Source organism: Embiotoca jacksoni, unplaced genomic scaffold (genome assembly GCF_022577435.1).
Source record: "Embiotoca jacksoni isolate LCO1_2020_lvr unplaced genomic scaffold, fEmbJac1.0.p SCAF_3, whole genome shotgun sequence".
In the NCBI taxonomy this organism is placed as follows: Eukaryota; Metazoa; Chordata; class Actinopteri; family Embiotocidae; genus Embiotoca; species Embiotoca jacksoni.
The window spans coordinates 16,535,604-16,561,680 of NW_027185381.1; the positions used below are offsets into that span (position 1 = coordinate 16,535,604).

Here is a 26,077-nt window from a genome sequence, read left to right on the forward strand (position 1 = left end):
ATGGTAGCTTACTGTTGAGGCTATCTCTCCACTGGAGAGGCCAGAGTTATTACATAACTGCTCATGAGAAGAGTGCTCCAGCAGACTGGCTGCACTGAGCATGTATTAAAGTGATTGAGGGTTGTGCAACAGCATTAGCGAGATGGGATCTGTTGCCATCGGAGACCAGGGACCAGGGAATCTCCAACCCCCGTGAGAGATTTGAGATGGCAAAGCCCTGTGATATGCCAATAAGTAGAGGTGAAACGGATTAAGTCCGACACAACACAATGAAGTACGTTAGAACAGCAGACATTTTTTTTTCAGGCCATCTGCTCTGTCACGGATCAGTGGCTCCATGTAATTCAAAAATTTTCCCTTAATTTAATGTGGGTGGCAATAAAACACATGTAACTATGACTTCACCACACATGCAGGTTGTGGTTGAATGCAACGCTGTGTCCCCTTGCCTTGTAATATCCTATATGTGAGGTGAATTAATACTTTTCTCTCCACATCAGTTTTTTTTATTTGTCTGAACAGCTCAAATTTCCCTGTGAGATTAATTTTTTGCAGTCAAAATTTTTTGTTTTGTCAGATCCCAACAATGTAACATGCATTTATTGAAATAATGTGACCTGCTTTCTATCATTCCTGCTTTCTATGAAAGATAAAATGTTTCTGGCTGACAGTTGCTTCCATGAGAATAAGAATAATGTTCCCCCAGACTTCTTTCTTTATTTCTGCCTTTAGTTTGTTTTCAGATTACCACGCGCTCAGCCCAAATGGCAGGTTATTATGGAAAAATAGCACTGGAAAAGATGTGCCTCTTATGTAATTGACACATCTCATATTTGTTGTTGACACCAGAGAGGAGGGAGAGCCTAAGGGTTGTGGAGGGATGGGGGAAGGGATAAGCATAAATGACGGATGCTGTGTTTACAACATAGATTCATTCCTTTTAATAGCTGAGGAGCACAGGAATAGCGTGGCCCCCAAACAACTGGACAGGATGAGCAGCCACTGCTGTCCCATGACCTGCTGTATCCAAAGTGGCCGTGCATGTCAGCTCTCTATCATGCATGTGTGTGGCTTTTTTTAGTTGGAGGCCAGAAGTGTCTCTTTTTAAAATATAAAAAAGAGACCTTGTAAGGTCTGAAAGAAGAGGAGGCTGCTTTAGGCAAAGTGAGTGCTAGCAGCAAGTCAATCCATTGTTCCTGTTGCCTGTTCTGCTTCAGCTGATGCCATTAAAGCCTAGGAGTGACTGCTTTCTGATAGGTAGGGCACACGTGTGTCATGCTTTGCCAGCTAAAGCTTTGTGTAACAGACGAGTCAGTATGAATGATAATTCCTCAGTCTTTTTTTTTTAACATGCCACCATGTGGCTATATCTCTGGCTTAAAATAAATGTTATTGCTCAGTTTTTCTAGTACAAAACCCTGACAATTTTTTGTCTTAGCATTTAATCAGAAGCATTGGAAGAATTCTGACTTCCATTCAAGGCAAGGCAGCTTTGGGGAGTTTGTTGAGATTACTACATTCAAATTCCAACTCTCAGCTTTAATTTGAGTTTGAGCTGTGTGTGTGAGATATACTCCTTTTAAACACATGGTGCCCAAATTGCAAGGGTTCAAAAGTAATTGTATACTTGGCCAATAATTGTTTCTAAATATTTCTCAGGTTTTCAACATTACTTTAAGCACAAAAGAGCTGGGGGATGTACATTTTCTTTGTCAACAATCATGACATGTCCTGACCATTACCTCAGAGTATTCACCATTAGAGCAGAGAGGCCAGGTTGCACTTTGCAGAAATACACTAAAAGAAAAAGGAAGAGTTGTGACTTTAGCCAAAAACATCAAAACCCATTGGACGATTGTTTTTTTTAACATCATGGTTATCTGTCCAATTATATTTGAAACTTTGGCCATTGTATGTTAAAAGGTACGTAAAGGTAAAGGTATGCAAATAATAAATGTATTGTCTCTATGTAAATTCAATTTTTTTTCCTCACTTTTCATTCATTTATAGAAATGATGAGTTTAATTGACTTTTCATCCAGGTATTTTTTCAAACATATTACGTTTAATGAAGCTGAGTTTGGAAGACCTAATGACAATAGAAAAAAAATTATGTAGACCTCAACATTCTTTTCTTCTCAACAGCACATTGTTTGTTCTGTGTTTTACCACTTTCAGAATTTTCTAAGCCCTGGGAATATATGAAATGGGTATGGGCAGGCAGAAAGTGTCCCTTTTGCCCAGTAGTTAAGGTGCATACTGTATACAGTAACTGTAGTGTTTATGGCTCCCAGCATTTTGGACTTGTGTTATTTGTAAAGCCAGAAATAATAAAAAAAAAAATATATTAAAAGAAAAAGGCACTGAGATTCATTGAAAAATACTACAAAGTTGAAAAAAGTTGCTTTATCTCTGATATACAGGCCTAGCAGAGAGTGCCCTTGAACCTTAAATGTGACACTTTTTTAGTCTTTTAATTAGCCCCAACGTTTGTATATTCTTTAAACACACCAGGGGCCCTTTGGACAATATTGATAATGATCAGTGTTAGACGTTAAGAGTATTTTCTACAAACATTTTCATGATCAAATTGAATTTGTGTAGGAACTGTCCCTGGTGTTGAAGAAAAAGATGGATACATTTTAAAGGAATGACACATTTAACCCTTTGAAATATATACTTCGTGTGTTGTAAACAACACAGATATAGTTTGCTCCCCTTGGTGATTAATATTGGAAGTCGGTTTATGACAGCAAACTTTGATTGTTTTAGCTGCTGCATGAAGCTGATGCTACTTTGAACAGTGGAGTGCCTGGCTGTTTTGGGTGGACAAGGCATATTTACATTCAATTTCAAACTGGAGAGAACAGAAAAAAATAACCTCCCAGATGGGAGCTTAATTTACAGTAAAATCTTAATTTTCTAACACATTTTGATGGAGCTAAGGACTCTGTATCGATCATGCGGTTGTTTATTGGCTGCAGAGATTTATTTACCACACATTTAGTCAGTAACAACTTTATAACTGTAAAACTAAAATGAACAATCTTGAGCTTGATGGATAAGGGAGAAAATTCAACCTGTCTCCATCTCCCCATCATCAAGCCAGATTAAGATTGGAAACTCCAGAAAAAATTCATATTTTTACTTCTGCCTAATCAAAACTGTAAATTAATAAGTAAACAACAGCCTTATAACAACCAGTCAGTGAACACTCCAATTGAACCTGATTTAAAACAAAAATCTTCAGATTCACATTTATTGCAATTTTTCACATATTATTGCAGAAATGAAGCACAGCAATGCTAACTCTATTTTAATCAAAGCAGTACTTTGCAGCCTTGTCAAAATGAATGAGTAAACAACTCACAACATTCCAAAAATCTGTCAAACTAAAACGTCAGGGGGGCAGTTGGGTGTTTCTGGTTTACGTTCAGTAGGAAGAGAAAACTTCATTGGTGAGTCTTTTGAATCTATAGAGTTGAGTATGATTAATGTCATATGTATCCTTTGGCTAGTTGACTGACATGCAAATTATATTTGCATAACGGAGGCATGTCTGTAGATGAGAAGAGCAAGAAGATGACAGAAACTGGTAGATTAATTTCACTAAGCAGTTTTTCTGTTCATTTGTATGTATTTATGTCAGTGTAGTTTTGTTTTTTAATTTAAACATTTCTGATTTTATATCACTTAGTTTATGAAGTCAATTTGAGCTCAGGATAAAAAGTATTACATTTAAAAGACATGAATAAAAGCTGTGGTTAATGGTTACTGCTGAAGGTTCCACTGCATCTCTAGGTGCTATTAGTCGCCCTATACGTGGTTTGGAGGTACTCGTTAATCTGCAATCTTTTTTAAGAGCTTCTTCAGTTCTAATGCTTTGATGCATTTTTCTTAAATTTAGGAAGGCTAAAAATGAATTCAGAGGAATTTACAGCCATATTAATTCTTAAGATTGTTTTGGGGAAAAGGGCCCTGATCTGTGCAAGATGTGTTCAGTTGTAAACCAGGCAACCAAAGATTTTTGGCTCCACAATAAGGAGACACCCCCGGGTGCACCTAGTGACAGCGTTAAAAATAGTCAGACTGAGGAGAGACCAAGCACAGCCTACCTGCTGCATACCTTATCTTTTATCAGAGACTCTTTTAGAGGGTACACTCAGGCTAGTCGTACTAAAATTGAAGTTCATGCTTGATGACAATGAAACAGTCTTGAATTGTCTTATATTATTGTGAATAATGACATCAATGTTGTATTTATTCATTGCCACTACTCTGTTTTTTTATTGGAAATTACTGTGTCACTCTATTTGCTTTTGAGAGAATAAATTGTATTCAATGTTTCATGATATTCATAAGGCTGTGACACTTATCCCTCTTGCGGCAGTGATTTTCCTGAAAAGGATCCATGTTGCTATTTTAATACACTGTATGTCGCGGCTCTTTGTCAGTAAAGAAGGAGCGGAACCTCCCTGAAGAGGTTCAGCTCTGTTAATGTATCTCAGACTCTCTCGCATTTTTATAGTGTCTTTGCCCTCTATTCATGCCACACCCTCGCACTGACTCCTCTGCCAATCTTCGTCCCATTGCATCCTTCAATCAAAGGGAAGTTTGCTGATGCAGACTGGAAAAAAGAAACATTGGTGCATTTCCTTGCCTTTAGAAAGAAGCAATCTGCTTATTACAGATTAGTAGGTCAACATTCTCTTTTATCAGAGGGCTTGATTTATGTGGAGCCCTGCTCTGTGGGGGCTGCTGAAAGCCAAGTATATTAGCAGGCTACGGCTTGTGCCAAAGGCATCTGCCAGAAAATCAATATGAACCTTACCAGCTCCAATAGCAAAGGCAGTAAAGCTCTGAAAGTGAGGTTGAGAAATAGTGATGTAGTCCATAGCCAAAAGACCACCCTTTCTATCCAGCTAGCATTAAATGTGAACGGATACCTGGCGACAGGTGTACAAATAATATCTATTTTACTAAAATTATTCATTTGTGTGGAAATACATGAGTGACATATCTATCCTGTTTGGATCAGTTTGATATCTGTTTGACCATTTGCATTCAATTTTGATTTGTTTGATTTACAATGTCTTTGTTGCCTCACACATCTGTCATACCTCCACTCATAGTTAACAATATGTATCCCCTTTGTCAGTTACCATGCATGGAGGAATGTGCCAAATGTGTACGTAAAATATAAAGACCAATAAACACATTTCAGTATTTAAATTGTATATTAAGGTATCTCAAAGGTTGAATGTAATCTCTGGTTGATGCAGGTTGTTTTCTTAAAATGTTGCATAAAAAGCATACTGTCTTTTGCTTTGAGTAAAGTGAACCGGGCATTTCTTTATAATGCTCACCAGATCTACCTTAATGCAGCGAACCTGAGTGTCAAGAGCATAATTGCCTGACTGCTGTCATTGTGAGGGTCCGGTAATCCAGCTCATAGGCTAATCGTGTGGAGCAGCCTGTCCCACAGCTCTTTGCTCATAGCTGCTGATCTTTACTCATAAAACAGATTTAATTAGACAAAAGGATGATGGCGACTTTCCAACCCCCGTGGCACTGATGCATAGCTCTGACTGTGTGGCTGTGAGGCAGTGACTGGCACTGGAGGGGGATGTGATGGGATTACGTATTTTTTGTTGACTGAGATGGGGTTTTTTGTTTGTTTTTCTGGCTGTGATTTAGAAGTAGCAGGTTAAATGATTTAACAGATGCGAGGTTAGTGCAGCGGTGGTGTTTTTATGTTTATCTTTGCCGATTTGTTTGGCACAATACACAATGCAGAAGTGCAACTTTTCATTTGCATATTGCAGCTTCTCTCCGTCAGTTCTTCACTTTGGTTGAAAAAGGTCAGTTAACATGCTGAGACTTGGAACTGTTCTATATTATGACCTTGAAAGGGTCCCGGCTATATTTAGATTCCAGGTGAGGAAGAATACAGTAAATAATCATGCAGCTTCTGAGCAACCTATGCATTGTTAATATGTGTTGATTTTAATGTGCAATCACCTTCAGTGGGTGAAAATAATTTAAGGTTAAGTAATGGGAGGAATGTCCAATGATAGACATGTTAAGAGTATAAATACGTACTGCTAATATTTACATAGCAGTCTCCCTAGAGGAATTATGAAATTGATCTATTTTACATCCAAATGCACAACTAAATCTGAATTACTTATTAGATTTGTGCTTTTTCCAAATGTCTCAGACTGTGGTGACGACATCCTACGCTTTCATCTACAAAGAAAGAATAGATTTTTTTTTTCTTAAATAGCGTTTTCTTTCAAATGAAAATTTGATGCAGGTATAACTTAAGTCATTCTCATAGCTATAAGGATAGCATCAATGCATATGAGATAAGGCCAGGGCAACAGGTCTACAAGATGATCAGACAAGCAGGAAGAGCTGGGGTTTGTGATTGTTAATTTGTCATCTCACTGGCTTTGGTGGTGACATGATTTTACTGATTAGCATACGTAGGCAACAGGGGCATGTTCCTTGTTAGCTGTGATTACATCCTGCAAGCCACACAGAGAAGGAGAAGGAGAAGTAGAGGGATGTGTGGGGATTGTATTGCTGAAAGATGTTTAAGGCAGAATGCAGGGAGTTAAAGGTTTGTCATGTAACAAAAAAGGATTAGCCATAGGAATCAACTGTATTATCCATCCATCCATCCATTATCTATACCTGCTATATCCTGAACAGGGCCGAGGTTTGAACCTGGAACCTTCTTGCCGGCACTGTGCTGCCCTCAACTGTATCATATTTATCTGTATTCCAGATGAACTATATGCAATGTACAGCAGTGTCTTAAATTGCTAAATAGAAGTATAAATCATCCTCTGTAAAATGCATCTTTTTATGTGGACTTATATAAGTTAGTGTTCAAAGGTAAACAACACTGAGGTTGAGCCTGCATAGGATCACATGAAATTGAGGGTTAAATCACTTACTGGTTTACACAATTATCAGCATCATGCACTGTGCTGATGAGGTATTGTTTGTTACTGCTGGGAACAAATAGGATTATCGTCCTGCTAACTGAACCACAACTTACTGAGCAAAAGCATCTCAGTATCACAGAAACTGGACGCATCAGTATCAGTTTTCCCCTAAGTTAAGCACTGTGTTGCATTAGTTATGACTTTATTAATCAAGCCTGTAAATATAACAGTTCTCATTAGTTGTACTTCTGTTTGACTTGAATATTTCTCAGTCAGTGAAAACATTTTACAGCAATGCAGCTAATACTTTTGATTTTTTGCAGTGTTACTACTGCCCACAGTTACGATTATGAGCAGTTATACTTCCAGTCGTCCTCTGTTTGCAGTAGATTCACGCTGATATTTTTTAATAGCAAATATCAAGTCTTTGTCAAATAATTTAGCAATTTGGAGGTATAAACAACAAAAATAACCTTTAGTTGAACAAAGTGTGCACATGACTTCAAATGATATGTTCATATTTAAAAGGTGCTTCCAGCATTGTCCTTTTAATTAAGAGTATAATGTCAAGAAGTCTTAGCAGTGTGATACTGTGGGCTTATTAATGGGAACAAAGATGAAATGTCCAGCACAGCTTGGCAGTAAGAGCAGGCCTAAGCCTTGGTATGACAGAGGATAGATTACATCAATTCCACTCCACACGAGCCCCTGAGCTATGTTATTTATTTTTGTCACTGCATCCTGCACTAGTGCTAATCTCCAAAACAAAATACGTGTTTAGACGCACATCCAGAGACTTCTTCTGTGTATAAAGTGCATGAACATCTGTGTGCACATGTAGCCATTGTTGTACTCGGTGTGTATAGTTTCTAATACGTTATCTCATGCACAAAGCAACTAAAACTTTATGGTGTTTCGCAGTGTGTGTGTGTGTGTGTGTGTGTGTGTGTGTGTGTGTGTGTGTGTGTGTGTGTGTTGTGTTTATAATCTCTCCCTCTATCCTGTAACAGAACGGCTCTCCCTGGCTCTGCAGAGGCAGGCGCATTGCTGTGATTTGGTCTGCTAGGCTCCTAGTACAGACACACTGCATTATCTATTGACAGCCTATGCCTTCCTTTCCTCTTTAACTGTCCATTAATGGATCTTAGATGTGATAGGAAATGTCTTCAGAGGATTACCTTTTTAAAGTAATAGCATTCCATATAAAATGTGATTAGCTCTTTTGCAAGGTAAGCATTTTTATTGCTGTCTAACAAGTGATGCAAGATCTATTATAATATGAGTAAGCATGTTAATATTGGGGATCGCAAGCCTTTATTAACAATTGTATTGAGGATAAATATTTATGTCTAAATGCTTTAGATTTTCAGCTGCATGAGCTGACGACTGAATTATATTACGTCAAGTGCTCTAGTATTACTCAGCATAAGAAACTGTGCTGTATTTGACCATATTTTGGTCTATAACAAGTCATACGCGTGTTGAGCAGTTGGAAATGTGAAAACTGAGTTATTATCCATTACCTCATTGCCATGTTGGCACATATGGCAATATGCAGTTAGAGTTGTTTTAACTAATATTTCATCCATACATCTTTTTTTATCTTTTAAGTTGTGAGACCTAAATGAGCTTAAAAAACACAATTGAAACTTGTCAAAAAAAATATATTTTGATGTAAAGACTCAGACAACAAAGTTTTAAAAAAAAAATTTGTTGCATGTTTGTTTTTGTCCGTGGTCCAAAAATGTTAAATACTTCAGTAAAGACCTAATGTTGTAAAGTTTCCTCCTCCAAAGCAGTTGTGGGTATGTTGTTATAATGAAAACGGTTTCTATCCATCTCCTGGTTAGGCTACTTTTGAGGGTTTGCTTTAACTGTAGCTTTACCATTGAAACAAGCTCTGAATACAGCCAAGAGTGCCGATAAGAGAGGTCCAAGCCCATTGTTTTAACATATATGGATTAAACATTTTAAGCACAACAGTCAGTGGGTTCACAGGAGAGAAAAGAGAAACAGTAAGACACACACACTGAGGCCATCAGGACAAGTTATGGGTATTTTTCACAACAATGTACACTAAACATTGATTGGGTTCTCTGTACTGTTGGATTGTTCACTCTGATTGATTTCATTGCAGTACTTTGCTAAATACTTGTGAAACAAAATCATTATCAATTACTGTGCTGATTATCAGTATGTCACAGTGAGTTTGAAATACAGTATGTGAATTATTATTTATTTTATGCTTGTTTTACCGAGTCTCCAGTAGAAGACTGACAGAAAGTCATGTACAGAAATATATTGAAAACAGTGTTCTCTTTACATAAAGAAGTTGAAAAATGTCAGAGCTATCAGTTCCTCTTGCATCGATAACATACATTAGTCCTGGTAGAATGCCTTTTCTTTTTTTTAAATACTGGAATAGAGTGGCTCTCTTCTCTTACAATTAGACAATATTTATAGTTTTAACATGAAATATATACCTGGACAGCATCTCTGTGTGATGTGTTGTTTGGCTAGACAATATAATCTCAATACTCATGATTCCCATTGTTTCATTGGTTTGATTTTAGGGTACTTTTTCTGTGCCCTTTGTACACTAATGTATTTGTATTAAATGGAGGTGGGACCAGGATAAAAATGTGTTGTGTTCAGTAGCTTAGGTGGCAACCATTGAGCAATCTATTTCAATATGTGTAATTTCATTCTAATTAATACAAATGTGATTAAAAATTGAAAAACAAATTTATTTACTCAGATATTTATTAACAATTTATTAAGTTTGTAATCCTGAATTAAGCCTGGTGGGACAGTGCACATGTGCCCACTTTTGACTGACTGTCACAGGCATAAACGCTGTTTTTTGGAGTAGCAACAAAAATACTGTAGAGAGAACTAATCTTGGTATCCTCACATACCAAAACTTAGCGATAGCAAAAAGTATCAGGCTTCAAAAGCCATGGCTATGCTGGCCAGCCGTATAAGTATTATTGTATGTTACTAATTAGAGTAGCTGGTAGGCAAGCAGCTGATGAAACAACCACAGATGTGAAGCATGAATGAAGTGCTTAATGTTAATGTATCATTTACTTTTTTAAATCAGCAGCAATGTAAAAAAACACCCAAAAAAATATTCATTGGGCCTAAAAGTTTTCTAATTTTATGTTGTGTTTGTTTGTTTGATTACAGAAGGAATGGCTGTGTTTGAACTGTCAGACTCAAAGGGCTTTGTCAGGACAGCTGGGAGACTCAGGAAAAATTCCTCAACCTTCACCTGTACCTGCCAAGCCAGACACCCAGGCCACACCTGCAACCAAAAAGGCAGAGTCCAAAACTGCCCCCACAAAGGGAGAGCCCATACCTGGAGCTGCAAAATTACAGCCTGTACCTGCCACTGTCGAGGCAGTACCAACAGTTCCGACCCCAAAAGCAAAGGTAGAAGCTACATCTGTCAAGATGGAAGCCATGGCTACAGCAGCTTCTTCACAAGTTGAGCTCGAGACGACACTCATACCCACAACAGCAAAGGTTTCACATGTTAGCGCAGAAAAACAGTCTTTGGAAGCATCCACAGCAGAACCCTTTATACCTGCTATGGCCCCTGTGCAACAGACAGAGGTAACACCAAAAGTTGAAGTGCCAAAGACAGATGTTCCCAAGACTATAGCCATGGAAAAGAAAGAAGAAGCAATGAAAATGGAAATCAGTGTGACAGAATTGCCTGAAGCTCCAGAGTCTAAACCTGATCTTATAGAAGTCAAAGCTGAGGCAGGAGTAGCTACAGCTTCCTCTCTTCCAGTGACTGAGGCTACAGTTGCACCCACATCCCCCATTGCTGCAGAGGTTGTAGCGCCAGGAGCTGTTCCAGAAACTGGAACAAAGCCAGAGCTGTCTGTCCCAAAGAAGATTATTAAGGAGGTACAGCCTGATGATCACATCAAACTGACAAAGCCAACAAAATTTTTGCAGCAAGTTGAGGCACAACCAAAGTCACAAGAAGAACAGCTGGGATTGGAAGCAGAACCAGTCGTAGCAGCTGACAGCAAAGAATTGGCTCATAAGTCAGTTGCAAAAATTACAGACATCACCTCAGTTTCGGAGACGCAACCAGTATCTACAAAAAGCATTGTAATAAAAGTAAGAAATAATTATATTTATTTAAATAATTATTGTATTGACAAATGATCAATTAAACATGATAATATTTAAATTGTTAAAAAAAAAAAGATTAGATACTATGCAGAGCCATTCTGTAATTATTGCAAGCACAGATATAGATATAGATTCCCTATATTCATTCAAATTTACTTAATGATTACCAATGTTGAAAGCATGTAAGCCTGCTTTTGGAAAAAAAAAAATGTTGTTCACACAAGTTATAGAATTTTTGTGTTGTAGAAAGATGCATCCTTTAGCTACACTTTGAGGTTTCATTTACAGTCATTAACTCACAAGGGGCCTGCACTCCATTTAGCTTGTTTAGGAGTCTTCTGTAATATGTTAGCCAACACTGCTCATATTGACAAGACTTGGGTGGAGGATGCATCTTCCCACAGCATTAGAAAGCCTGGTTCCTTCATTGATACTAACTGATCTTTTTTTTTTTTTTTTAAATATAATTTTAGGATCAAGATGAAAACAAGGAAGAGTTAAAGAAAAAAAGAAAGGTCTCTCTACCTACTGGGCAGGTTCAATTGGAAAACATAGATGTCATTGTAACAGCAGAGCCTAAATCCAAAGCAGAGGAACAGTATGAGGATCAACCCCAGATCTTCCCCACATTACAGGAATTGAATGATGAGCAGGCGAGTGATGCAAGCAAAAATATCGAAAATACAAATCCAACAATGTCTTTAATGGAGGAGGTTAAAGCTGAGAGAAGGCGCCTAAGTTTTCAAGCTATGGATGAAAGCAGTGGAAGTGAGCTCACACCCTCCCCATCACCTAAAGTACAGAAGAGGAGGCTAAAGGCGAGCAATGTTTCCTCCAGTAGTGAAGACATCAAAACTGAAAGCGCTGACTCCTCTATTGAAGATGAAGAGTTTATCCGCAAGCAGATAATGGGTATGGTTGGTGAAGAAGAAATGTCTGTATCAGAAGATGAGAAAGAACAAAATTTGGCAAATGTAGAAGCTGTCAAGGAGGTTGCAGTTGATAATACGTCAGTGACAGCCAAATCACTCTCTAAAAAAGGTAGCACAGATAATGAAGATAGTCCAGCTAGGAAAAAAGCTCCCCTGGAAACTGACACTACAACTGCTCAAAATGTTCCTGAAACAATGCCGAGGACTACTTTAAAGAAAGCTATTCCAGTCATGAGACAGAGACAAAGCACTGATGAAGAAGTGGAGAGCATCACAGAATCCTTATCAAAGGGTTCATCTAGTGTTCAAGCATCTAGCTTTACTCCAGGATCTTCACCTACATCTGCCTCATCCCTGGAGGAGGACAGTGATAGCAGCCCCAGTCACAGGAAAGTCAGTGGGGAAAAAAAACATCGCAAAGGAAAGCACAGGCAGCCAACCCAGCCTCTGCCCACCATTGAAGATTCTTCTGAAGACGAGAAGATAAAGACCCATGGCAAACCACTGTCTCTACCTAAAGATGTCTCCCCCACAGAGGATCTGAGACAGGTCACCATAATAGATGAAACCAATAGAACATCTGGCTCTGAGTACTCTGCCAGTATAGAATCAGAACCTGAAGTTCGGCGAGCTGTACAAAGAGGACGTAAACCTTCACCAACAGTCATACCATACACCCCTTCTGATCCATTTCAAGAGAATGAGGCTGTGACAAAATCGTTGAAGAGTGCGGAAGAAGCATACGACGAAATTATTCAGATGACAAAAGCTATTCCAGGAGATAATCCTCCTGATATTGAGCCACTCTATGGGGGGATGGCAATTGAGGACTATCTTTACGAATCCTTAGTTGAGGACCCTGAAATTAAGATAAGTGAATCCCAAGAAGAAGAAAACAAAATGGATACTGGCTCAGAATCTCTCAAAAAACTCAGATCTCCAGAGGAGGTTTATGAGGAGATGATGCAGAAAAAGAGAGAACTGATTATGATAGAGTATGAATTTCAACAGGCCCAGACTGCCATGGAATCATCCTCATCAGGGAGTTCAGTCACTGGTCCCTTAGCTGCTGAGACCTGTGTGGTGACCATACCTATGGAAGAGACATACCTCACTGGATTAACTGATATGCCCCCAACAGGCACTGAAGCTTCCAGTGAGGTCCCAGCGAAGAAAAAGAAACGGCCGGCCCCTCCACGTCCTTCCGAACCCCCTAAGCGCCCTGAGGTAACAGTTGTTGCCAGTACTCCCAGTGGATCTATAAGTTTCATTAGGCCTATGGGTCCTCAAGATCCTTCACTCAGAAAGGCACTTTTCCCCATACCAGACCTCAAGATTACCCAGTGTTCATCTGGGGAGGAAGAGGATGATAGTCTTGCAGATGAGTATGGCATTGGTATTTCCTCTGACATAACCCCTAGTGATGACTCTGACACTAAAGAAGATCCATCCATAAGTCCACCATTGTCTGAAACCACTGAGATGGAACCCATCTGTGTAGTCTGTGAAATTCCAGAGCCAAAACCAATTCCAACTCCGATATCAGCCCCAGAACTAACCGCTACACCTTCCCCTGTATCACCAGGGTCACCACCAACTTCACCAGCCACTCCAGATTCCAGTTTGGTTTCTAATGCTACATCTTCACCCTCATTCCAGGCTCAAACACCTATTTCATCTGATTCAACTCCATTGTCTACACCAACACCTCCAATTCCATTTAAAGGCCAATCCCCTCCAGAGATATCACAGCCATTGCCTGCCACAGTTGCAGCAGTATCGTCTAGTGGAACCTCAGTTTCTCCTACTGCAGCGACAATTATAGTCACAATACCAGATGTGGTGTCTGATCCATCCAAGGCTGAAACAACTGCAGAAGTTCAAATTAAGGCTGATACAGCTGAAGCCCCAACTCCACCCCAAGTGATGTCTACTGCTGTACCTGTTGTAGTCCAAATGCCAGACTTGGTTTCCTCTCCATCTCAGGTACCTATCAAGGTTCCAGCTGTTTTACAGGTATCAGCACCATGTCCAGCACCTGTTGTTGTCTCAGCTCATCCTACAGCCCTAGTTACAGCTCCACCTGTTGCAGTCTCCACTTCGACTTCAGCCAATGTCGTTACTGCTTCTGTTTCTCGGGCATCATGGCCTGGGCCAGTCATAGTTCAGATGCCTGATCTTGTCTCAACTACAGCTCCAATCTCTGCTCAAACCCCACTACCAGTCTCAGCACTCATAACTGCCCCAACTCAAGCCCAAGCCAAGGTGGTACACTCAGTTCCTTTACAATCACCCATCCCATCAGTGAGTCCAATGGCAGTCCCAGCTTTGGCCCAGGTGCCTACACCAGCTCCAGCATCAACTATTATTGTCAAAAAGAAAGTCCCACCTCCTCCTCCCCCTCGGTCTACTTCAGTATCATTACCTGAGGCAAACACAGAGCTACCTTTTGTAAAGACTGGTCAGCATGTCATCCCAACTACATTAGCAATGGAAAACACAGTGGCTGGCCAGCAAATGCAGTCTATAGTTGTGGATATACAGCCAAGAATGGAAGGTATTCATTCAGATAATGTACCTCAAGTTGTGACCCCAACCAGACAGGGGCATGTAGTCATCATAGTTCCCACACAAGATATAGCTAGCGCACGGCCAATAGCTTACACTGATTCCCCTCCACATAGTACTCAAGTATCCACACACCCGGCTTCAGATATACCCAGCAGATATATATCTTCACTACCCACTAACATGTCAGTAGTGCAAGTAGCCTCAGCTCCACCACTTCCAGCTAAACCTTTAGTGGGGGCAAATATTGTGCACACAGTTGAAGTAACTGTTGCAGATTCAACCCCACCACCTCCTTCTACTTCACCCAAACCAGCAGTTTATCCAAAGCCATCAGTTCCTGCTGCAGTGACAATAGCTACGGCAACAGTAGCACCACTTTATGTTACAACAACTGGTCCTAGTCAAACCACAAAGCCTCCTCCACCCATACCACCTAAACCAATATCAATTCCAGCTGGACTGGTTTTCAGTCACAAACCAGGAGAGAGTGTCAGACCACCGCCTCCTCCTGTGGGTCCCAAAGCGGCAACACTACCCAGGACAAAAGAACCTCCAAATGCTTTGTCACTTAGCCTGACACGACCTGTTGAATCTAAGTTTGGTACAACATCTCCCAAGTCGCCTTTGTCTCCTAGACATTCCAAATGTTTACAGACCTATGTGGTGATAACGCTTCCATCTGAGCCTGGCTCACCAACAGAGACCATAACAGTCCAGGCACCTGTAAGACGAGGGTCAATCCCATCTACAAAAGTGTCAGGGGTACGGACCACACCATCAGAGCAAAAAACACTCACTGAGGCATTCTCAGCACAGGCTACAGTTAGGAGAGCCTCCGTCCCCACTGTAAGGCATCCACCTCCAATATCCGTAGCTCCAACTGTGGCAGTTGAGCAAGTGACAACCATTGAGGTAGTGGCTACTAAAGTGCAAGCCAGGAGAGAGTCTGTGCCTTCTGTAGGACAACCACCAATCCTTGTGACTGATGTCATTGAAATGCCATCTGATCAAGACTCTTCCATTCAGGCACATACTGTACCTCTCCCAATTAAGAAGCCATATGTGCAACAACAACAATCAATGACGCAGCCTCGGCCACCACCTCAAACAATGTCTGCGGTCATAACAATGCCCCCTGAATTTCTTATTCAACCACAAATTGTCCAAGCTACTGCAAGAGCACCATCGAAACCATCTGTTCCTCAGCATCCAAGCATAGCCACAGATGTCATAACAGTTCCTCCAGCGAGTTCAGCTGAAGCAGTGGTTCATCAGGCCCCCAAACCAACTGTACCTGTGCAGCCAGAGCCTCTGACTGAGGTTGTTGCAATACCACTGCAGCCTGAAGTATCTTTAGATGCACTAATCCCCCAATACAGAGCACCTGCTGTCCACTCAACTGCCTTTTATTCACAAGTTGCAACCCAAAGAGAAATGGTACAGCCGGATCAGGACATACCTACTGATGTCATTGTCACAGAAGCAATTTCAATAACATCGCTTGCACCAGAACTGAGTCAGCAAATTGCTCTTCAACAGCCAGTCCCACTATTTGAAGTGGTGACTCAACCTAAGCAGCAGGAATTGCCTACAGGATTTGACAATACTCTCATCATTTCTGAGCCGACTTCATTGCCTCAAACTGTTCAGCCTTTAGAAATTCAACCTATAGTAAGAGAGCAGCTATCTACACAGTACCCAGTCCTTGTAGCTGAAGTACCCCTCCCAACAAGGTTTGAATTACCCACAGAGGTTATTGCAACTGACACCCTTGTTAGAATACCAGAGGTAGCAATGGTATATCCAGTCCCTCATCTTCCATCTATAGTAGCTGAAGTTACCCGAACACGTGAAGTAGTGGAGATGCCACTAACTACAGCCGCTCAGATGATAACTCCTACAGCTGTTGAAGTGACACCAACACCTTTTGTAATGGAAGTTCAACAAATGGCAACATACCCACATGTATCTCCAGTTACTTATATTCCACAAGTTCATGGCGCAATTACATCCTCAGTGATGTCACATTCACTGCCATTACTGGAGGCCGTGGCAATGCAGCCTGGATGTGAGACACCCACAGAGATTGTAACACAGGATGCTAATGAAAGAAGAGCTACAATACCATCATCAGTGGTACAACCTAATGCAATGCCTGGGATGCCATTTCTTACAACTGAGGAAACCACCCACAGGAGGAGGACATCCATATCATCCATAATACAGCCACCATACACCACAAGTGAGATATTTACCTATCCCGCAGAGTATGAAACACCCACACAAGTTGTTACAACTGAGGCCTTTGCTGCCACCAGGAGACAATCCATAACCATGCAGCAACCATTACCATTTGCACAGGTAGTAAACATGCCAGCTGAAAAAGATGTTTCTATTGATGGTTATGCTGTTCAGGCCCCCTACAGAAGAGGATCTATTCCTTCAACAGAACAGCGACCACAGGTATTGACTTATTCAGCGGAATATGACCGTCCTCTGGAGATAATAACAACTGAGGCGTACACCAGGAGAACCTCAATGCCAACTGTGCAGGACATACCACAAGGTGTACCTGTGGGTCCAGTCACTATCACTAAAATTCAGCAAGAGTCTATTGAGAGCCAAGAGATAAGAGGACCAGAAAAGGTTGTCTCTAGTATGAGTCACATGTATTCTTCTTCAATTTCCACCTCAGGCCAGCCTCCTGAAAGTATGCCTAGCCTGGTCACTCAGGTAGTCACCACTGAGGTCCAGAGGACCACTGTTTCTGTTGTCCATGAAATACTTCCACAGGTGCTCCCACCAAGTGTAGCAATCACTATACAACCAGACATGGCAAAAGTCCGACCTGTGCCCAAACAGAATGGTAAAATAATTTATCCTGGTGATGTTATCGATTTACGTACTATGAAGGTTGGCATAAAGATGACTGATCAAGGCATGGACCTGACTCCACCCGAGTCATGTCGACAGTCTTTTTCAAGTGACTCCAGTGGACGTCAAATCACAGCAGTGCAGCCTGAGATAGTAAATCTCAGTTCAGAGATCACCCCTGCAACCACACTGTCTGTTGTCTCCGACAGCATCACAATAGTTACATGCACGGCCACCATTGCTTCATATAACAACACTCCAGCAGAGAAACCACTTGATTTACAGGGCCCTGATACATCATTACCTCTGTCTCTCACCACATACAAACCATTCGAACCGCTAGCACAGATTGTATACAGACCTGTGAACTCCAAACCTGTTGTCAGTTCTGTAGCATATACAGCTCAAGACATACCCATTAATCTTTCCTTTGAAGCTCTTGTCACCTCTGGAGGAAAACAGCCAGCCCCAGCAGTTATCAGCAATGGAGGTTCTGTCCTTTCTCTGGAAGCCACAGGGGCCATGGATCTGTCAAACTACAGACCAGTGAGAGCTATGGTAGCTTTGTCTGGCACAAGCCCAGGAGTAGTGACAACTGTTGTAGAGGATGATGAGACTCCAGTGGACCTTACAGCCGGTAGGAGGAGTGTGTGCTGTGACGTCATTTACAAGCTACCATTTACAGGAAGTTGCAGAACACAGCCTCCAGTGATGACCCAGCCTGACAACCGCTTTGGCTATAGAGATGAACACTATCAGTATGATAATGCGGGAGTGTATGGTATCAAAGGTACTAATGGTATAAAAGCATCAATGTCTGAGACCAACCTGACAGAGGCAGGACTGTTCTCCTTTGATCCCAAGAATGACTACAACTACCTCAGTGGATCTTCAGATGGCGCTATAGACCTCACTGCTGCTAAACTGTCTGCTGGTGAGTTTGAGGGTAGTTTTGCATGTTTTCACTTTTTTATTAAATTGTTTTGCATTTCCTTTATGAGCTTGCATTTGATGTTTATTTTCAAAAGATTTAAACCTTTTATTTACAAATTCCTTTGCTTATTAAGATCAACTGTTATCATTCAATGCTTACTGAAGATATGTGTCGTTGTTTTCCCTTTACTGTTTAATATGCATGATTTCCTCACGTTAACACCTGCTTTTTTTTCTTCTTTTTTTCCCTTCATACAGATGCATGTGTCTGCCTGCGTGTACTCCCTCAATATTTTGGTTTTGCGTCTTGCTAGCCAAAATGCATGTGCTGTGGAATTCTTTTAAAATCCAAATTGCATGACCTTCAACTCAAATACTGTACAGTTGGTTTGTTTCCAAAATTATGATCTATTTGATGAAGTAAAATATATATCTTTGGGCTTATTGTGGCAGGTAATGCTCTAGACTACACTAGCAAAGCGACTGGAGTCCACCCTGCGATGACTACTGCACCATACTCCCAGGTCCATGCAGCTGGTTTTGGTGTAAATAGTGTTCTAAGAACCTCGGATGGAATAGTCTACTCCTCAGTTGCTGCCCCAGTTCCATCCACATATGCAATTACAACTCAACCGGGCTCCATCTTCAGCACTACCTTAACACCTACATCAACAGACCAGAACCAGTTACTGCCGCATCCATATGGTTTCATTCCCACTACAGACCCAGGACAGATAATTCCTTTTGACACTGGGCTACCTAAGGAGCTTCTACCCGCAGCTTTGGCTGACATCATAACAGGCTATCCAGACATGTACTCAGACACCACCCTGGAAGCGATCGCTGCATCTCTGGATGCCTTAGCTTCTTCCCCAATATTCCCTGGCTTAGACAACACCAAGATGGCCCAGTATCAGATGGAGAGGGAGTTTCTAGAGCTAGAGAAGCTTAAGCAGCTATGTCTTGCCGAGGAGCTGGAGTGGGAAAGGCAGGAAATACAACGTTACCGAGAACAGGAGCAACTTATGGTCCAAAGGGAGCTTGAGGAACTTCAGGCTCTGAAACAGCAACTTCTTCTGCAGCAAGAGGAGGAGCATCATGCCCATATGGTGGCCCAGCAGGAGACCTATGAACAGCAGAAAGAGCAGTTGCAGCAAATTCAACAACTCCAGCTGCAACTCCAGCGACAGCTAGATGAGCACTACAGTGGCACTGGTACCACAGGAAACCTCCTAGATGCTAAATATGCAGGAGTAGGGGACAGTGGCCAGTACTGGCCAGTCAAAGATGAGTCTACAACTCCATCAATCGGGCGACATTTAGACGAAAGTCAGGACCAGCTTCATTTAGTAAAGCTTCAAGCTGATCAGGATATGGGGAAAAAAATAATTGATAGCGGAGTGCAGACAGATGACGAAGACTCAGCAGAGAAGCAGCATGTTGGAAGGAGAAAGAAAAATAAAAGAAATGTCGATAGCTCAGCTCAGACTGATGATGAGGACCAAGATGAATGGGATGCTCCCACAAAAGCTCGACGACGCTCCCGAAAGCATAGCAGTGATGGGAAACATGGATCCAAGGTCTCTAGCATTGCTATCCAGACAGTGGCAGAGATATCTGTCCAGACTGATCACTCTGGAAGTATCAAGCGACCCAAAGTCCAAATGGAAACAAAGGTAGAAATCATCAAACATATATCAGCTCCCGAGAACTCTCAGAGAGGGGGCAGTCTGAGCTGTCAGACAGACTCAGACAGAAGGCATGCACCTATTGAGGTGGGCTACAGCGCACACCTAACAGCAGATGTCCCCTCTAAGTCTAAAGTCTTCTACACCCAAGTCTCCCCACTGTCCCCAGAAAAGTCACTTGGAGGGCAGAGAATGCTGACTGCAGACCCAAATAGATTTTCTTCTGGCCCTCGGATATTAAAGGCTGGTCAGAAGTCTCTATGTGATCCTAAATCCCTCAGTCCTTCCACAGAAGACCGGATGGGTGGATACTATGCAGACAGCTATTCTGTAAGTCATAGCAAATATAAATGGAAAAAAGTATGAACTGTCACATTGTTATTATTGATGACAAATACCGTACTGATTGCTTCACAATAATGTACAGTTGTAAATGCTTTCGATAAAAACATGATATTGAAGTATACAGTCTTTAGAATTTGTAATCAACATTCAACGACTGACCGATATATGATTTATATTTATGTTGAAGGGCCGAGGCTCTTCTTCTAGTACAGGTAAGAAGGTAAAGCGGACATTACCAGACCCCCCTCCGGAGGATGACTCTCTGACAGGACGGTCAGGCTACAGCACCAACTCTGCACGTCGCCGTCTTGCCCGCAGTACAACAATGGCCCGGGCAAAGATTTTGCAGGATATTGACAAAGAGCTTGATCTGGTGGAGAGAGAATCTTCTAAACTTCGCAAGAAACAGGCTGAGCTAGATGAAGAGGAAAAGGAGATAGATGCCAAGCTACGGTGAGATGTTTCACATTTATTGTCAACACAATTTAGGATATAGGCTTACCCTTATGTTCAGATCCAGCGGCATTATTTAATTAACAAATAATGTCAAGAACCAATTCATGTCATGAACTGATCAAAACTAATATCATTGCATTTGTCCATCTCATGCAATCATTATACCTAATTTATCTGCATGATTCCCTTCTTACCTTGATAGCGTATGGGCTAAAAGGCTGCCTTGACAACACTCAATGAGACCTCTCTACACTCACACATAGTAACAGGTACTAATGTGTGAGAAACCAGAACATTATTTGCGTCTTTGGTTGTAGAGTTAACAGAGGTTAGTACCTAAATTGTAAAACAGTATGGACTTTTTCTATTACTCTAGGTACCTGGAGATGGGTATAAACCGCCGTAAGGAGGCCTTGCTGAAGGAGAGAGAGAAGAGAGAGAGGGCCTATCTCCAGGGGGTGGCGGAGGAGAGAGACTACATGTCAGACAGTGAGGTTAGCAACATCAGAGAGGCCAGGGGTGATGGCCTTGAGAGACCACGGACGGCTCCCCAGTCAGAATTTGACCAATTCATCCCCCCACAGACAGAAGCCGATTCCCAGTACAACACACTTACTAGTCCCTACTCTCACTATGCTCAGTATGTTCCCCAGACCCAAACCACCAGCCACTACACCCAACAGAACCTGTATCAGCAGCAGTCCTTATACCACCAACAGGTGTCTCCTTACCCAACACTATCCCTCTCCCATGCCCAGGCTCAGCCCAGCAGCTACCAACATGCTCTGCTCTTGCAGCAGGGAAAGCAGCGACAAACCGCCCTCTCCGATTTAGAGCCTAAAATCACCACCAACTATGAAGTGATACGCAACCAGCCTCTGATCATTGTTCCAACCTCCACAGAAAGTGGCTATGGGGTGGCTCACCTGGGGGGCAAGTATGGCAACTTGGACTTGAGACTAGGACTTGAGGAGAGGAGCATGGCCTCTAGTCCCATGTCCAGCATTTCTGCTGAATCTTTCTATGCTGATATTGACCACCATAATGCCAGGAACTACGTGCTCATAGAGGACATAGGGGAGCTCACCAAGGGCTCAACAGGGCTGAGCAATACTGGCTTGAGTTCTGGATTCAACCTGCCTGATAAGGAGTTGTCCAAGGCAGACAGACTACTCAGGGCAGCAGATGTCAGGCGCACAGCAGAGGTAAATACTGAACTGTTACATTACCATCTAGTTTTTCCTCATCCCCACATGTATATACAGTCCAGGCTGTAAGTATTTGGACAGTCACATATTTTATTTATCTCTTCAGGCTTTATGCTCCAGTACAGTGGACTGGATCTAAAATAATGGATGTAACATTTTAATTTTCCAAGTCTCTGCTGTAACGTTTGTAGGTATACGTCAATATAGAAAACTGTGTGGAAGACACGGCCCTTATAACACGTTGTACCCAAAGTTTAGGGATTCAAAAGTAAATGGACAGTCAAAGTCAAATCTAACCATCATATTTAATATTTTGAGAATAAAATGTCTCTGACCCAAAGACATCACTAGATGCTCTAAATCTTCAATGGTGATACTTTAGCGGTCACTTGTAGTGGGGTATCTCTGCCTTTAGTCGGGTTTACAGCAAGTGGAATGGAGCTCAATCAGATTGAGATTGCGAGATTGACTGGGACAGTCCAGGATTTTCCACCTCTTCACCCTATAAAGCTCTTCCACTGGCCATGTATGGGATCAAAGTCCTACTGACTGATTATGTTGCCCAATGAACTGTGATGTATTTGGTTGAAAGTGAGCACACTGAACAAAATGGCTTGTATAAAATTGGTATTGAAAGAAGGTATCAAAGTCAATATATTGGTATCGGTATTAAAACTTTTTTTTAATGATGCTCACCCATAAAAATTAGTAAGTTACTTACATACATGTACATAATGTTATCTACCTCATGTAAGTTACTTTACTTAAAATACATCCACAAATACTTTTTCTTTCACACGAACTTGAACACCTCTCTCCTGGGTGAAAGTCTTGTGTTTGGGTCCTATGTGTTAAAAAAGAGATATCTCACACACAGTTGTTTCTATAGCAATGTAAACCCACTCAAATTAAAGCTGAGACATGGCATTTGGCACATACAAATTAAAAAATTTGACAGCACTGCTTTAATGCTTTTTTTTCTTTTTTCCTTTACTGCAATTTGTAATCTGTTAAGAATGCAGCAAAGCTTCAGCTGTTGGGATGATACTATAATGTTTTGGCCCAACATATGTCACTGTTTAAAAAAAAAAAAAAAAAAAAAAAAAAGTATCCATCTGCTTCTAAAGTGTTTCATCCTTTCAACACTTTGCACGTCAAAAAGATTTTTTGGAAAAGACAAACAGATCAGATGCTGTGACCAAATTCTTATTTAAACACTACTGAACCCTCTGAAAAACAATTCAAAACATGCAGATTTTTCAGTCTACGTAGGTCATTGATCACTTATTTTTTAGGTATATGTAACACAAATAAAACATTTTTGTCTTTGAGAGAGTATAGTCCACTTTGCATTAATATAACACTAAAAGTGCGGCATATTATTTCTCCCTTTTAGGTTGCAGAATTTTTAGGCTCATCTCGGCTTCAGGGCTATGGTAAAGGAGAAGATGACAATATGGAGGAGCCTTATGAGCTGAAGCTACTGAAGCAGCAGATCAAGCAGGAGTTCAGGCGAGGAACTGAGGGACTAGAGCACTTAACAGGCTTGGGCCTGCCTCAATATCTCCCCAGTGATAGCAGCTTTCGCCACTTTCCTAAAGGAGAGAAATATAGCATTGGCAGGCTCACCCTTGAAAAACAAGCTGCAAAGCAACTCCCAGCGGCTATGCTTTATCAGAAACAGATGAAGAACAAAAAGGCTTTGATAGACCCTAAAGCCATCACAAAATGTTCCCCAATACAGGAGAGTAGGGACCTTGAGCCAGAATATGGCAACTATATGGGATCTGGGACCTCCTCTGTGTCCAGTCTGGCTGCGAGGGCAAGGTTGCTTCAAGATGAGATTACATTTGGACTAAGGAAGAACTTGTCTGAGCAACAAAAATATCTGGGCTCCTCACTTGGGGCCAACCTATCTGGCTCTCTCAACCTTGGCCAGTCTCTTGCACTAGGATCCACTCTCAGGACTCAAGATGATGGCACCTACCCAAGTGGCACCCGTTCCCGCCCCTCCTCTCGCCCCTCCTCCCGCCCCTCTTCCGTCTATGGATTGGATCTGTCCATCAAACGGGACTTATCCAGTTCCTCACTCAGACTTAAAACTGAGGGAGAAGTCCTGGATGCAGCCTTTGCCCCTGGAGTGGCCAGAGCAAAGCCCACCAGTTTACCTATCAGCCAAAGCCGGGGACGTATCCCCATTGTGGCTCAGAACTCAGAGGAGGAAAGCCCTCTGAGCCCAGTGGGGCAGCCTATGGGAATGGCTAGAGCTTCAGCTGGTCCTCTCCCTCCCATTTCTGCTGACTCCAGGGACCAATTCGGGTCTAGCCATTCCTTGCCAGAGGTACAGCAACATATGAGGGAGGAATCTCGGACGCGTGGCTATGATCGAGACATCGCATTCATCATGGATGACTTGCAAGGCGCAATGTCTGACAGCGAAGGTAAATGGAGCCTGAGACTGTTGCAACAATTCAACTGTGTGGACCTGCTTGTCATGCATGCAATTCCTGAGTGGTCTTATTGACTTTGTGCATTAGCTGGTTCTTTCTCAAGTATCAGTGCTCCAGATAATTATTGCTGGTTGTTTGTTAATATATTTCCCTCTGTCATGGTAAATGTCTCATTAGATGTTTGCATGCTCTTTCCTTTCTTTTTAATATCTTACTCAACGATACATAATACTCTTGGCCTGAGTTTATGTATGTCACTAATCAGTTCTATCCATGTTTGTTCTGTGATTTCATTAGCATGCTTTTTTTTCTTTTTCTTTTTTTTTTATTTTACATTGGCTTTACTTCTTCATGGTTAAATGATCATTCTACTCTTAAATCTCAATGGTAACAGATTTACAAGCATACATGTCCACATTACGGCTGCCTTATTTTTTTGCGAGAGCCCAAATTTTATCGAAAGTTTGAGCTTGGTCAATATGACAGCTATTGAGAATTCACTCCCACATAAAGTATCACATAATGGATTACTTTTTAATCCTTAAAAGTGAGATAACAAAGAAAACTTTTAGATGAATTTACATTCAAGAGTAGGCATTGTGTGAAAAAAATGTGTCATAAAAGTCTTAAAATATGTCATCTATTGTTGTGTCCTTAAACAACAAAAATTAAAAATAAATAAATAAATAAATTAAATAACAATGTAAGATGTAATCATTGTCTAATATGTGATGTGCCTCATAAACATAAATCATGAAAACCTATACATGACTTGTACATATATAGAAAATACATGCTGTTATTGGCATATAGACTCTTTGAGATCTGGAATCTGGAAGCTGTCTTAGTTGCAGGACAAAGAATGTTTCATGAAGGTATGAGAGATGTGTCTAGGGACACCCCTACACACACACACACACACACACACACACACACACACACACACACACACACACACACACACACACACACACACACAATCAGCTGAGCAAAACAGTGTCTTTGTGAGAAGTAGGTCATCACCACTGAAAGACATATTTCCTTTTTTTAAGACATCTTTTCAGCTGTTTTGGAGAATATCTAGCAGCAGTAAGTGTAAAGGAATACTGCTGAATCATGGTGATATACTCAAGTGTTCTGCAGGTTGTAGTTACTTCTCTCTAACCCCTAGCAAGTCAGTGACACACCAATGTAAGAGTACTCCAATTAGCAGGCTGGCTTGTACAGGTCAACAGGCCATTCTGTAATGCAGTGACTTTCTCTCAAGGACTAACATACTATTACATGTACTTTTGCATCATATTACTCTGTCTCATTTGTGTTGTGTTAATTGTATGTCCTTGTTTCTATAATCTTTAATTTTCTATTTGTATCTGATTTTGCATCCTTGCATGTTGTGTAATACATATGTTTTCCATTTCCATCTTAATAAAATTAATGTTTTCTGCTTGTTGGTTTGTTGCTGTGGATATCTCATTGATATGTGAGATGTCCGTGTCCCCTGGCGATTGAC

At 41.2% G+C, this 26,077-nt stretch overlaps 1 protein-coding gene across 7 annotated transcripts in view; it reads left to right on the forward strand.

Moving 5' to 3' along the window:
- The window catches only part of pclob (piccolo presynaptic cytomatrix protein b), a 62,625-nt gene that overhangs the window by 17,269 nt on the left and 19,279 nt on the right, over positions 1–26,077 (forward strand). For 6 of the 7 annotated variants that reach the window (XM_069162162.1, XM_069162165.1, XM_069162164.1 and 3 more), the window contains exons 12-17: positions 10,145–11,092; positions 11,581–18,418; positions 18,871–20,435; positions 20,638–20,903; positions 21,283–22,111; positions 23,511–24,555. In XM_069162162.1, the coding sequence (XP_069018263.1) occupies positions 10,145–11,092; positions 11,581–18,418; positions 18,871–20,435; positions 20,638–20,903; positions 21,283–22,111; positions 23,511–24,555 (11,491 nt within the window). The remainder of the gene's footprint in view (positions 1–10,144; positions 11,093–11,580; positions 18,419–18,870; positions 20,436–20,637; positions 20,904–21,282; positions 22,112–23,510; positions 24,556–26,077) is intronic. The other variant, XM_069162168.1, reaches the window with a different exon arrangement.